A 15,141-nucleotide genomic window follows, 5' to 3' on the forward strand; every position below is an offset into this window, starting at 1 on the left:
CTTTACAAGCCTTTTGAAAAAAATCCTCTTGAATACAAAGCCACATGTGGGTGGAACCATGTGACCAGGATGTAAGGAACTGTCAGCATTAACAAACCCTCCTCTTGTAAACAAAGCAGTCAACTCATATCGACCATCTGCCTTAATATGGCAAGAACAAGATTAGAGCTTCCTTTTTTTTTTTTTTTTTGGAAACAGACATAATCTAAACGTAGCAGTTGATTAACATATCTGGTATAGGCTTTGGAAAGTTCATGAAAAACACAGTTTTTCAAAACTTTTTTGTTCTAAAATGTACATAAATAGCAACAGCTAAGAAAGAGGTTGACACAATGAATCTCTTCCGACTCTCTCCCGTCATCTATTCATTAAAAAAATAATTCAAGACATTGCAGATGCAGAACAACAACATTGCATTTGTGGATGATTTTTTCAAAACAAAGTCTAACATTCACTTGAAATGTTTGAAGCATCATTACATCATCAAATGAAGTTGATGTAAGACATCCAAGTGCTCCATTTTATATGGTATTGCTTTAATGTAAGGGGACATTATTGTGTGAAAGAAAAAAGGTTTTTCATGGGATGAACTATGGCAAAAGGCATTTCCGATATTTAACATTTTTGTTCACAGTAAAATTATTGTTCCTCTGAATAAATATTCAAAAATTACATTTAAAGGCAATTATATGGAACACAAACTATTTTAAGAGTTATTGTTTCACACCATGTATATGAGTCTGAAAAGAGATTTGTTTTCTGTCAAAGTTTACAAGCATGCTTTGTTTATTTAAAAATAAAAATGTCATATTTAAAGGGACAATGTGTAAGATTTAGACCTTTTTAATTACAGACAGCAGGAGGTGCTACGTTTACCATGTCTGTAACAGACATGGCAGCTTCTGGAGGATTGCCACCCCCTCATATAATATCATTTAATGATAACTAGACCTACGATTATATTTAAAACATACTGTTGGTCTTTAGGAACACATTTATTTGCAAGTGTTTTAAAATTATAATCATTTAATGTTTTCATTTGTAATGAAAAACTACCGTCTAAATATTACACATTATCCCTTTGAGGCAACTTGATTTAAGTCTTCCAGTTGTATTTGTTTTCACACGGAGTCTCATTTTTCCTGGTGGAATTTAGTTCGTTTTGGTGGGTCATGCATCTTTGCAACAACTCTTGGCAGTCATCTCATTTTCCTCCCTCTTGACAAACACGATCATCGATAAATTCTGGAAGAAAAAAAAACAAACAAAAAAAACCTATGATAAATCATTCTGCAGGAGAAAAGTGCAAATCAAGTACAATGGTACTTCTACTTATAAAATTAATTTGTAATTAACCCTAACCCTGATCAAATCAATTGTAGCAGTGGACAATATGAATGCAGTTCACTTGTTTGCCTAGAGATGGTGTTAGTGTGTTGGTGATGAGTGAGAGAGAGGGACACCTTTTTAGGACGTTCAATTTGTACATTTTTATTTTACCTTTCCAGTGATCCAGGAATCAGTTACGAGTCCACAGGTGCAATAAGATTTATTTTTTGGATTATTTCGAGCATGTAAATTTACTTAAGTTTAGTTTGCGAAGTGCTTCCTGTGTGATGTCATTGTTAAAGTGCTAACAAAAGCGGACGTCAGTCGAGACAGCCCAAAGTGGAATGTTACATATGTGTTTTTATGTGAAGATGTGCAAAGTTAGCCATGGTTAAAGTCAGTCTTATGTTAATTAGTTCTATGGTGTAAATTGTTGGTAGGATGAAATGAGGAAAGATGAAAAGTGGAAGACCACAGTAAATGTCAATGCAAAAAAACTGTTGTCTAATTTGTGGGCTAGCCGCCAATTTATTAAATTATAAAAATGGTGCCGCACACGCTGGTGTCTCGTGTCTCATATTTTATGCTAACAATGTCTCTCTTCGTATCTTGAATTTTCTCTCGTTACAAGAGACAATATTTTTCCACTGAGGTGTTTTGTCAGCGTAATTTTTCGTAACAAGAGGCGTTGGTAAGAAGGGGTAAGGTAGAGCTTCCACTGTACTGTATTCTCAAGGCTTAAGATTTGTCCTAAAACGGTGTGCTTGATGACCAGCATATTTCTACTAGCAGCAGTGCTTGCAAAACATGATAAAGAAAAAAAAGTAAGCAGCCCTGCAGACAATGTATTGAGATGCTTTTTTTTCTGAAATTTCACACTAAACTTCAAAAGCAGACTATGTTTTGGAAGCTCCACCCACTACAATCTGATCGCCCCAGGGTGCAACCAACAGCAGTACCTTAATTTATGAGTTTAGTTGCTCCATGGCCAAGCTCATAAAGCAATTTACATGTGAAAAATGGAGATAGAAATATTATATACTTGCGTTATTTTCAGAATGTCCATTTGGTAAAGTAAAAAAAGCACAAGAACAACAAAAAACTATTTTTTTTTTTAAACATTCAGAAGCCTGTTTAGTTGTAATAACAGAGCATTTTTGTTTGGGAATTTTTTTATGTGTTTTTTTTAAGTCAGTACCTTCCCAAACTAAAAAAAAAAAAACACGAAATGAAAAAAAATCTTCAGTGGTGAAAACTGGCTCTTGACAGTTTAAAAAAAACAGAATGAAATAATAGATAATACACGTGCAGAAATGGGCTTCTGACAGTAAAACCACAACAAGAACAATAATAATGGTAATAATAATAATAACAAATAAAACATTATTTCCTGCGGACAGAAACAGGTTTATGACTTTTTTTTCAACTGGCAGCAATTAGTTTACATAAATGGGTGAGTCAAAGGCCTAATATTTTTTTTTAATATTGATCTCTCTACTAGCTTGTTGACGTCACACAATATGGTTTAACTCAGTCACTGCCAGCCATTTTAGAAATTTATGGAGATTTTTGAAGCTCACACAATATTGACTGACTATAATAATTAAAAACAGACTTTCTCCTTTCTGCCTTTTTCCATTATTTTATAAAGAGTGGGAGAAAAATGGTAGGTTTACAAAGTTCTACCAAGTGGACTCTCAAACTGTGCTGATCGCATATCTAAAACGGGGCATTGATGTCATCTACTGGTGGTTGTGCATCAGTACAAGTCGTTTCCTATTTACTACAAACAATGCCCTCACATGTCAAGCCCTGCTTGTAAGTCAAATCAAGCAAACAAGCAAAACAAACAAAAACAAAAAGCAGCGGCAGCTTGTAACTCAAGATAAACGCAAGCTTAAAACATGGGCTTGCTTGCGGCGTCATACCTGCGAGGTGAGAGGCTGAGGAACTGCTAACTTTTTCTGCCAGTCATGAAGGTGCGTTTGCAAGAGCTGCAGAACGGGGACTCTGTCTTTTGCAGAGGCTGGGGGTCTGATCGACTCCTTATTTTGGTGGATTTAGCCAAAGGTGCACACAGTGCTGACATACACAGGCAGTTCAGGGTCGAGCACATTGGATGAGGTTTGAAACCATCTGGAAGCACTGGTTTTGTTGTTTTAGTCGACAAACACATTGTTGTCTTGACTTAAGACATGCTACTTTTTGGGAATGGAAAAAGCGGTCGGAACATAAGCCACTACTGGAGAAGCTGGCGAGTGGACCACGAGAAGCCACTTGTGGCCTTAGTGGATGAGGAGTGAGCCAGCCACATTTCCGAGGTGGGACTGAGAGAGAAAGCAAGGCACACGTATGGAGGTGATGATTAGGTGCACAGTGCGTCAATACCTGCTGGGCTGAGGACCAGAGCCTGGAGGAGGTCCGATAGTGAGACGATTCCTCTCACCACATCCTTACCGTCAACCAACACCAAACGATGCACCTAGCACAGGCAACCCAAATCAATGCGGCAGACTGTGCCAGCTGTGCCCCACTCTGTGCCACATTTAAAGGGTATGAGGGGGCCTTTTGTCATTAGATGGCAGACAGACTCAACATTCCATCCCACAAAGACTGAAATCCCCTCTCTATACGAAAGTGCAGAGAAAACAGTAGGCAAACTGTGATGTAATCCTTTTTTGAGCTACCTCTATGAATTGATTGTCATTTGAAAGGTAACTACTGTATTTCTCCGTGTGCATGTCCAGTTTTTTCTTATGACTGCATAATTCAAACTCAGCATAACTCACAACATATACCATTAATTAGAAAGTAAAATAAGTGATATTATGTTGTTTACAAGGTTTAAAAATCTAATTCGATTTAGAATGCATCCGTTTATGTTGTTTTAGAGCATTTGCACAGAACATGGCAAACACGCACTTTGTTGTCAACGATGAGGCTGCATGGATAATTCTTCCAGTGGACTTTGATGCATTATAAAAAGGAAAAGACGGCTTGACTTGTCTCCTTCGGCCCTTGAACAAGCCGTTATGAATGTTGACAGGTGGGAAGAGAAACAGCGAAGGGCAACATTTCACGCTTTGATCTCGCAACAGTCGTTACTTAGGTAAAGAAAGCTTGGGGTAATATCCCAAGTAAGATAATCAGCAAATCTCTGAAGACCTCCATTTCAAATAAATTGGATGGGTCCGAAGATGACTACCCAAGGAAAAGTAACTAGGATGTTTGCGCAAATGACGAGCAGTAAGGAGAGAAGGCCGGGAGTTAAATGAGAGGAGCTATTTGGTGTGTCGGATAATGATGATGACTTTTAGTGTGTTTTTGAAAATTTCACCCAAATTGATGAAAAAAAAATGGGGGTCGACATAAGGGAGGTTGACTTGTACTCAGAAAAATACAGTATATATATATATATATATATATATATATATATATATATATATATATATATATATATATATAGTACACTAAGGCCAAAGTCAGCTGAGACGCAATATAGAAAATGGATACGTACATGCCCCCTTTGAAACAATGGACCCCTCATGGATATCATGAATGAACAGAAGCCAGCAGAAGAAAATAATTCCTTCATGTTCGAGTTGTTTGCTGTCTAAATAATTTGTTACAATTAGGAAGAAATAAGCCTCTTACCTCAGCCTTGGCAATGCGGTCAATGATCGTCTCTAAGGTTTCATGAGGGTAACATTTGAGTACCCCTTCCATGCAGCAGGCTCTGGAAGCAACAGCCTCTGCCATGGTCATGTCCAAGTTGTTGTAGTTCTTCTGGGCTGCAAGATTCTTTCATACACAAAGCAAAATCAGTGGTTTTAAGGACATTGGTCCTTTTCATATTCACTCTATGTGATAAAAGGCACAATTGCTCGTTTTGAAGCAAAAATCTAAGTTTGGATTGTAAATATTTTTACGCAACTTGATCAGTATTAACTCATGAAACTTACAATGACATCAAATCTGGAGTATAGCGCCACCACTTTACCTGAGAAAGTAGTAGAAAATAAATATTAAGACCAGAAATGCATGGTTATAGATGAAGACAATGTAACTCACCGGATATGCTTTGAATTTTCGTGTCTTTGATTAAAAAAAACTACATAGTGTGAAGCTCAGGAGTCTCCAAGTTCAGTTCTCAAGAGCCCCCTATCACACCTGTTTTCGACTCCAATACATTATTACAATGATCAGGATTGTTATCAGGCTTCTGCAAAGCTTGCTAATGATGTGTTCATTTGAACCAGGTGCTTTGGAGGAAACATCGAAAACAGGCTTGATAGCGATTCTTGGGGACCAAATTAGGAGAATTCTGAAATAGTTTGATGAGGACATGTAAAGTCTCAAAGGACATCACAGATGAACAAGAAATCATCCAGAACATCAAAAAACACACAACGGCATTCCCTGAACAAAGCGCCCAGAAGAGGAACAAAAAACTCAAGAACCCCATCTGGGGAAAATGAGAAACCTTCAGAAGGGAGCGCAGAGTGCTATATATATATATTTATATATTTATATATATATATATATATATATATATATATATATATATATATATATATATATATATATATATATATTATTATTATTATTATTATTATTATTATTATTATTATCCATATTCTGTTCTTTCATGTCATATTACATCCATATGGTTACACTCCTCCTAAGTGCTGCAGTTTTAGTGTGGACTTTTTAGCTAATTAGAATTCAGCTAACGTGTGTCGCCAGGCAGACTTCATGACAGACTTCAATGCCTGCCTGAGCCGGGAGGCACTGGGCATTCGCTTGAACAGTTGAAGGGTCCCCATTTTTTGGGTCCCCTTCCTTCCTCCTCCCAACTTACCATGCCCAGACGTGACATTTTTATTAAATTGTTATTTGTAATATAGCATACAATCTAGATAAATCTTGCCTGCTCTTCGGTGACTTCATAAAACTTTGTTGAAAAATATTTTTAAATTATTACTTATTCTTATTCTTTACTTAAGTTTTGGCATGTAGAATGACAAGTTTTAATTGCTGATGCGAGTTTATTTATGTTTAAATGCTCTGATAAATAGCCTGTGTAGCCCAGTAATGCAAATGTGTGCGCATGAGGGGTCCAATCACTAAAGGCCTAGGTATGAAACGCACAGACCGCCGCTGGTTTTTAGTCGGAATTTAAAGATTTCTTTTGAGGTGGCTGCTTGAACTTCCATTGGTAGGGCATTCTAGAGTACTGCTGCACAAATGGAAAAAGCCTGGGATCCAGTGGGCTTTCTTTTCCAGTGGTCATTAATCGGAGTTGTCAGAACAGAACATACAGTGATACTAAGTCAACCACATGTTCTGATGTTCAGAACAAAATGAAGGCGAATCTATAGCTCATGTTTTGCTGGAGCCCCATTTACCAGTTTGGCAAAACCAGGACTGTTCGTCTTTAGTTACAGTTAAATGCAGGATTTGATGTTATAGACCTCAGCGTGTAAAAGGCTCATGTGAATATGTCAGCTACCTTGCTCATTGACCACAGGCAGAGCAGACACACGCCGCTCCACAAAGATGCTCAGAGCGTCATAGACTGATGCAGATTCCTGAACTGTTGCAATCTGCTTAAAGGTACCAATAGCCAGCTGACTGATCTGTTTTTGCAGGAACCACGGCTTTGGAATCATAGAACCCTACAAAAGAGGACATTTAAAAAAAAAAAAAGTCAAATATAAAGGCAACAGACAGTGGGATCGAGCTCTGTTTCAAATAGCAAAATTATTTGTTTAATCGACAAAAAAGTTGTATAATTACATGTAAATGCCACGCGATGATACCAAAGCATCATTTTCCTATTTAGCAGGTTTAAGGTTTGATTAGATTACACTCCTCCCCTCATTTAAATAATATACAGCGTGTCCCCAAAAGCCACAATGGACTTTTCTTTTTTCTATCTAGTTTCAGGTATCATTTGGACAGATTTGAGCCCATCATCAAATCACTCAGGCCAATACCCTTTGGATCAAACTTGTCTGCCTTTATGCAAACACCTGCTCTAGAAGTATGGTATTTTCAATATCTGTATTGGCAGCAGACCTTCTCCTGTGTGATATGACTCTAGAAGGTCTTGTTTTGGAAAACTTGCCAAGGATTGTGGACATTTTAATAATATGTTGGAGCAGTGTATCAAAATTCACCTCAATCTACCAATAAACTGCTATTGCTATGAAAAACATCTTGACTGCAACAGTTTTTCAAACACTGTTCAAGTAGGAAATATATGCCGAGTAAATAGTGGTGATTTTGGAGGGATTCTGTTGGATCCTTGTGCCAAGATGGCGCCAAAGCAATAACATTAACACAGGATTTTGTCTTGAGGACAAAAACAGCAAATATGCTGAGGATAGTTAAGAAAAAAGAACAACATGAATTGCAAATCACAAACCTATAGAGAAACATTCCAATTGTTTTGCTTACAAATATGTGGAGGAACTTGAGGATGCGCTTGTGTGTCAGGATATGCAAGACATTCCCGGATGTCGGGTCAATGACAGGAAGTCGGTGTATCTTGTTCTTTAACAGTGAGTAGATGGCATCAAACAGACTAGAAGAAGGATAATATGGTCTTCAAACAAATGTAATAACTTGAATAATTTCTAAAACAGGGGTTGTTGACCTGGCCTCAGGGGCGATACTGATGAGCCTGTTGGTGGAGTACTGCAGGTAGATTTCTGCCAAGAAGGGAAGCAAGTTCAAAACCTCAGCAGACTTAAAATTCAATGACAAGTTCTGCTTTTGCTGTGCTATTGTTACATCCCTGTGTCATGTATACATGCCTCGCCATGTCTCTATCTTGTGCTCCTCCAACTCGTAGATCTGAACCTGTAGTGGACACAAATATGCTTTAACTGATCTTGTTGAACCCAGGCGCCCACATGGTCAAGGCATGGCAAAATGTAAACACCTCCGAACGTTTATTTGGTACAAAAAAGAAACATCAGTTGGCTCACCAGAGGAGATTTGTAATAACGATGGAGAATGTTGATGAAGTCTGTAATGGTCAGCATTCCTACATACAAAAACAAGTTCGAAATAAATTATTAGTTCTACCAGTAAATGCTAGTCCACATAAGGGGGATCTGCTATTTTACATCACTCACATTTTGTTGTCAAGGGATCCCCAGTTTAAAGGGCCTGTTTTGACCATGTTACAATGTCCATTTCTTACCTTAAACACCCCTTAAGTTATTTTCCTTCATTGGTGCATTCTAAGAATTACTTGCTTAACTCTTGTGCAGTTTTTTTGACCATTTTAGGGCCATTTTCTACCACATCATTCTCATATTATAAAAGCATTTTATATTCATAGTGTATTTTAAATTATAGTATTTTAGGAAAGGAATGGCACACTTCTGGTCGTGATAACTCAGTGGTCATGCCATGTGGAAATTTGACACGTCGCCATCTGGGTGAAATTTTCTTTCAATGCTTTTCCTTTGATGTAAAAATCGGAGGATTGGACAAAATACAGCACAAGATTTACCATGATCTCAGCACCGGCACCGCCCAAGAAAATAATAAGGGATTTTGTTCTCGGGTCACTGTAACGTCACATTGGGGTGGAAGGCCCTCATATCGCCTCTACACCGCCCGCGTTCAATTGTAAATACGCACCCACCTTATCCAATGAGACTTTCACATTTTTTACTTTCCTTTTCATTCTGTAGTTGGTTTTACTGTAGAAAATGCTCAAGTGGAAAAAATATGTGTTTGGGAACACACAGCTAGATAATCAACATTGGACTACAAAATTCATTTGTGGGTAGAAGTAGTGGTTTCTTGAGGAGACCAATTTCATAAGAGGAATGGGAGGTCTCTTGACCAGGTCTCTTGACACATCATTTTATGTGGCTCGCAAAATGCTAATTATGACTTTAAATTTCTGGCTAAAATGTACCAAATATGTATGTTTTCTTCAACTTTTACACATTTTTTAAATACCTATTAATACCTATTTTGAACAGTTATTAGAGGCCTCTGATTTCAAAATGTGTAAAATTGATTTAACTTCACAGTCACAATGATCCTTCGACAGAAACTATAACTAAAATGTTGCCCATGATAAAAATGAATTTGACACCTATGGTTTAAAATATCCAAAAAGGTAACATGGATCCCCCTTCCCATGGGCTTACCACTTGTAGGATGGGCCATAGGGATCCGGGTGCAGTGAGAAGGGCAGCGGCCGGGGGCGGGGACCTTGGGGGTCTGATCCCTGGTTGCAAGACCATGGCATGTCACCTCTGTGGCGGGGGAAGGAGTCTAAGCTGCTGTGCAACGCGAAAATGCTCCAACTAGACATAGAGGGGTTGAACTCCCTTCAATTGTTGGACTTGGCCAAGGTGAGGAGCGCAGAGTAGGAAAGGGCATACTTATTGCCCCACAACTCGACTCCTGTAAATTGGGGTTCACTCCGGTGGATGACAGGGGAACTTCCCTCCGCCTTTGGGTGGGGACAGGTCCTAACCGCTCAGAGTACGAACCCTTAATGGAGTCATTCGAGGGTATGCTGGAGAGTGCTCTCTCCGGGGACTCCCTCATTCTTCTGGGGGGCTTTAATGCTCATGTAGGCAATGACAGTGGTGGGGCATGATTGGGAGGAACCCCCTAACTCTTCCAATCTAAACCCAAGTAGTGTTTTGTTATTGGACGGCTGTGCCCATCATGGATCGTTCCCAAAAACCCACACAATTTTGATTCATAGTTACACAAGAACATTTCAAACACAAATGATTACTGTTATTGATACGAATTGTTAACCGCGCATCTTTTTTACAATGAACACAGTCCAATTGTAAGGAGCGGAACCTACAAGTTGGCAGTATGTTGAAAAATTGTACAAAGACAAGAATGGGAAAGTGCAGCTCACCTACAAAACATTTGAGTTTACTGTCCCACAGAGGTGCTGCTCGTACACCGTTAGCTACGAGAGCAAAGAAAGCCTTCTTCACCTACACAGAAAACACAACTATTTGTTTCCTCAATTGATCATAGTCAAATAGTGTTAGTCTTTGATCAAGCTTCTCTTATGCTACCTGCAGTGCGGTGTCAAAGATGACAAGCTTAGAGCTGGTGGGAATAGCGTCATAGCAGCTGTGGTTTTTCATGAAATTCATGTAAATCAAGGCATCTCGCTCTGGGCCAGCAGGGGACGCAGAAGCATCCGTCCATGTAGATGAATGACTATCTGTCAGGGCACACACGCACACAAACACACACTCCTGTTATGCTGTTTGTAAAACAGAATAAAATAATAGGGAACCGCAGGGTGGCAGAAATGTTTGACAACTTGAACTAAAAGAATTGTACGGTGGCCCTGGACATGCTAATCACAAAAACAAATAATTAAGCAAACAAAAAAGGTCATCACAAAAGTCAAAACACAACAGCAGGCATAGAGCTAGGGTTCTTGCAAACCTTTGGTAAATGTCTCGTATGAATACAGATGATACGGATGTATCAGCAATTTTTTAAAATAATGAAGATATACGGATGGATTTTTTTTTTTTTTTAATCACAAAGAGGGGGAAATATCTTGGTTTAAATAGACCTGGTTGTGTGTAGACAAAGCCTAAAAAAAAGTCACAATTAAAAAAGCAAAGAAAAGAAAATTTGATTCTAATGCATTCTAAAAGACAAACCAACAAAGCAAAACAGGAATCACAAACAAGCAAATAAACCAATACACAAAGAAAAACAAAAAAACATTCAAAAAGATGAAATGCAAAAAAACAAAAGTTGTTCAGCTCAGGCTTGGTTGTTGTTGTGTGTGAAAGTTAGGTAGGGCAGCGGTCCCCAAACAGCGGTCCGTGGATATATATATATATATATATATATATATATATATATATATATATATATATATATATATATATATAGAGCCTTCCTTTACGTAACCGCTAAAGTCAGGGGTAAACTTATACTCGAGTTTTTGTAAAATACACCTAGATTTAAGTAAGTAAGTTATAAGTGAGGTCGAGCTGTACACGGAGAAATACGGTAGTCAACATCATTACCTCTGTTCACTGTCAAGACATCACTCTCCTTGTCCTCTTCAAGCTCCATCTCAAATAATGGCACCTGCAAAAGAAGCACGTTAGACAAAACATTTTATGTCAAATCTCAATCTAACAAAGGATAACCTAACTCAAACTAACCTAAGATACTGTGAGCTAACCTAAAGCAAGGTAAGCTAACCAACTCTAATGCATCCTTAAGAGCCTAACCTAAAACAACTACATAAACAACAACTAAACAAAATAACAAAAAAGCTAAAGAAAATATCATTATTTGTGAGACATATGCAATAGCCTACAGCCGTGTGTGATAGCGGTGGCCCTAGATACCTGCAAAGGATCTTACAAGTAGCAAACATTGGGCCTCGCCCTAGAGCATCACTAGTCTAAAGATGTCATAAAAAGTGCATTTAAAAATACTAAATCAATTTTCACAAGAAAAAAAAAAAACCCTTGTTATTTCTCTTTGTTTGTAGCGTACTGGAGATGACCACATACAAGACTATATCTCCACCGACCACTGCAAGTCTACTACTTTACAGTACTGTCTGTATGACTTCTTTTTACAAAAGAAGTCTCGACATGACCTCTTTTCAGCTGTGAAGGCCTTTGAGACTTCAGTGATTTAGGGCTATACAAATAAAATTTGATTAATTGATTGATATTCATTTAATGCATATGACGTATCGTGTATAGTGATAAGTTTTAATTGCTGATGCGGGTTTACCGATGTTTAAATGCTTCGGAAAATAGCCTGTGTTGTACACAATTAAGGTGATGCAAGGCCCAGTAATGTGTATGTGTGCTTTTGTATGTGATTCCTCCATAAATGATGGTATTATGAGGGGTATTTATTCGAGTTTGACTCAAGTAGAACAACACTGAAGGCCTAAGTGTGAAATGTACAGACAGCCACTGATTCATAGATTTATCTCTCCTCGCAGCTGAAGTGAAAGCAAAACAGTATTGCAATAGTGGCTCATGTTTGTGAAGCACAAACACTAGCCAAATGATTTTATTGGCTCATCTAAGAATTGTTATTTGACCTCTATTGTACAACTCAATGATGATGGAATCCACTAAAAGCTTCTTGATCCACAGGAGTGAATAGTTAGCACAAGACAGCTAAAAGCTTAGTTATTTTACATAGTTGCTAGGGAGCTGTGACAATTTGGGTCAAATGGGATCCCCTAAGACTTGTCATCTACACAGGTTGGCATTTCCCCCCAAAAGGTTTTGAGAAATACTCTTCTTAGGTATACGACTAGTTAACACAGACTGACGAAACGACTCCTACCTCTGCAAGAGGCTCCATGATTTGGAAAGTGTTGGCACAGACTCCCTTAGCATCAGAACCTAAATATCCTTTGTTCCGCTGACCAACATCTGGAGGGTTCTGTCCCCATGTTGATGAAGAGGACGAAGCTGGTGAAGAAGTTGAGCAGAACAGAGCAATTCAGTCGGCTGGGCTTGAAAGTTGAGGTCTAAATCTGGCCTGAGTGGTGGGAGGCTTCTGGCATTCACCGCTAGAGGGGCAGAGAGGGGAGCCAAGAAGAGGCGGGCGAAAACATGCAAAAGCCAAGAGTCAGCAAGGGAGGGAGCTCCGGGAGCTAAAAACAGTCAGGGTAGACACATTAGGACCACTTACAAAATCGGATGTGATCCAAGACAGAAGCTGTCATGTTTGTCTTTAAAGGGATTATGTTAAAGTGAAGCGCGTTGCTGGAAAATTATTCTTTCAGCTGCTTGTAAATGCAAAACAATGGAAAAAAAATCTAGAAAACAAGCGTTTATATAAGCAAACGAAACCCTTTCACTCTCGTTGGGACACGGTGTCCATGCATTTCTCAAAAAATGGCACTGGGTTTGGGAATGTTTTTTTTTTTTATTGCCTACTTTATTATTTGCTCAATTATGGAATGTAGTCTGCTCTGGGAAGTGAAAAGAATAAGAATTTTAGAGTGTGGTACTGTATTACTATGCATAAGACAATAAAACTTTTGAGTCTTGAATCTTTTGAATGGAATGGTTGCAATGAGATGAAATTGCATCCCAGCAGGTCATTACACACCATCTACAGATTCAAGGGGCATTTATCAACTTTAGTACTGCGGAAATATATTGATAATATGTGCTATAAATGTGTGTTGCTATAGAGTACAATGATCAATAATTTTCACTTCTCTGGCACATTTTTTGTACAAGTATCATAGTTTATGGCATATACATACATACAGTCCCAGTGGTACTTCTTGGTGGAAATGGAAGTGGGAATTTTTAAACTAATTTTCCAAGTATATTAGACTAAATACATAATACAAATATTAGACTTATAAATACACCCCCCCCAAAAAATAAAATAAAAAAATAAAAACGGTAGTGCAAGGGGTTAATTTTAACATAAAATTTTGAATTAAAACATAGGTTTTATGGCAGTAGTTGAGGAATTTGGGTTAAGATCGGGGTCTTGGGGCCAATCTAGGGAAAACGCTTTAGATTGGATTCAGAGCTGTAAATCCTGCTCTAAGATAAATGTACTACAATACATTAATTTGTGTGAAAACGATACAACAAAGAAATAGAAATGCACACCGGAAACAATAATGAGGGACATCTTGCTTCTGATAAAATCACTGATAAGACAACATGCTGTTTTTTCATTCATTCATTTTTCATTCTAAAGTGCAGGATACCTAATAACGAACAAACTATTTTCATACAAATTTATGGAACTTAGAATTTATCATGTATATGGTCAAAAACATCAAAGAAATGAGAGAATCTGGAGAAATCTCTGCATATAAATGACATGGCCGAACATTGAATGTCCAAGCATAATCAGCATCATTGTGTAAAGGAAACTAATGATGTGTGCACAGGAACACTTCAGAAAACAACTGTGTCTGTTGACAGTTTGCCATAGCGTCTACAAAATGCAAATGCTTACATATGAAGAGAAAGCAGGTGGAAAAGTGGACTGAGGTCTGACAAGGCCTTATTTCACCTTGTGGGATAAAATGATAGATCCTGTCTCCTCTAAGCCAACGAGGAAAAGCATGATTATCAGTGCAAAGCTCAAAAACATACTGTATATGGATGTGTGAGATTGCCAAATGTATCGGTAACTTGCACATCTGTAAAGGTGCCGTTGGCACTGGGAGGTACATACAAGTGTACATACAGGTGCACATGTGTTTCAATAACGTAGTAAACGAGTGTGTGGCGCATTCAGAAGCATTAAAAAAAAAAAGACGTTAGACGAGTGCTTCTCAATTATTTTTGCAAAGCTCCCTCCCAGCAAAGAGAAACACTTTGTGACCCCGCTACTTCCAGCGCTTTCTCTAAATACCATTATCCTGTATCAGCTAAAATTGAATGATGCAATATAAATTAACTTTCAAAAACTGTAACTACTTTTTACAATGTTTATACATGTAACAGGTTAGTCTAAATCACATTCACAAATCAACAATCAACATTCACCTAGAATTCACCTATAGACCTAAGACAGCTCCCCCCCAAAAAAAAAAACAAAAAACACCCCAAACCCTTAATCAAAGAAAAACATTATCTTATTGGCGTTTAATGTTACAGACAGAAAGCTGAAGGCAAGGACAGCTGTTTTCTAGGATCATACTATTAATACATGTGGTTATCCAAACAGGCCTGCCGCTCGAGTGAAAAGCCGGGATATTAATAGATTACAACCATGTTCTATTGCAAACGCTGTGGGGCCCCGACTCAACAGCGA

General features: G+C 38.1%; 1 protein-coding gene across 3 annotated transcripts; it reads right to left on the reverse strand.

The window, feature by feature from the left end:
* Positions 1 to 193: 193 nt before the first annotated feature.
* Positions 194 to 13,085, reverse strand: LOC148424126 (5'-AMP-activated protein kinase subunit gamma-1-like). Of its 3 annotated transcripts, none has more exons than XM_088414964.1 (13): positions 12,688 to 13,085; positions 11,391 to 11,454; positions 10,410 to 10,561; positions 10,244 to 10,325; positions 8,325 to 8,383; positions 8,151 to 8,196; positions 7,991 to 8,045; positions 7,792 to 7,918; positions 6,842 to 7,007; positions 5,292 to 5,329; positions 4,984 to 5,130; positions 3,718 to 3,811; positions 194 to 1,245 (listed from the first exon to the last, which is right to left on the reverse strand). In XM_088414964.1, exons 1-13 carry the CDS (start codon positions 12,703 to 12,705, stop codon positions 1,205 to 1,207), a joined length of 1,089 nt encoding a protein of 362 aa, XP_088271090.1. In that variant the 5' UTR covers positions 12,706 to 13,085; the 3' UTR covers positions 194 to 1,204. The 3 variants fall into 3 exon arrangements, with proteins under 3 accessions (XP_088271090.1, XP_088271091.1, XP_088271092.1); XM_088414965.1 differs by having other exon boundaries at positions 3,258 to 3,811; XM_088414966.1 differs by lacking the exon at positions 3,718 to 3,811.
* Between the last annotated feature and the right edge of the window lie 2,056 nt (positions 13,086 to 15,141).

The sequence above is a fragment of the Hippichthys cyanospilos genome, chromosome 5, assembly GCF_059441005.1.
Source record: "Hippichthys cyanospilos isolate Australia breed blue-spotted pipefish chromosome 5, RoL_Hcya_1.0, whole genome shotgun sequence".
Taxonomy (NCBI): Eukaryota; Metazoa; Chordata; class Actinopteri; order Syngnathiformes; family Syngnathidae; genus Hippichthys; species Hippichthys cyanospilos.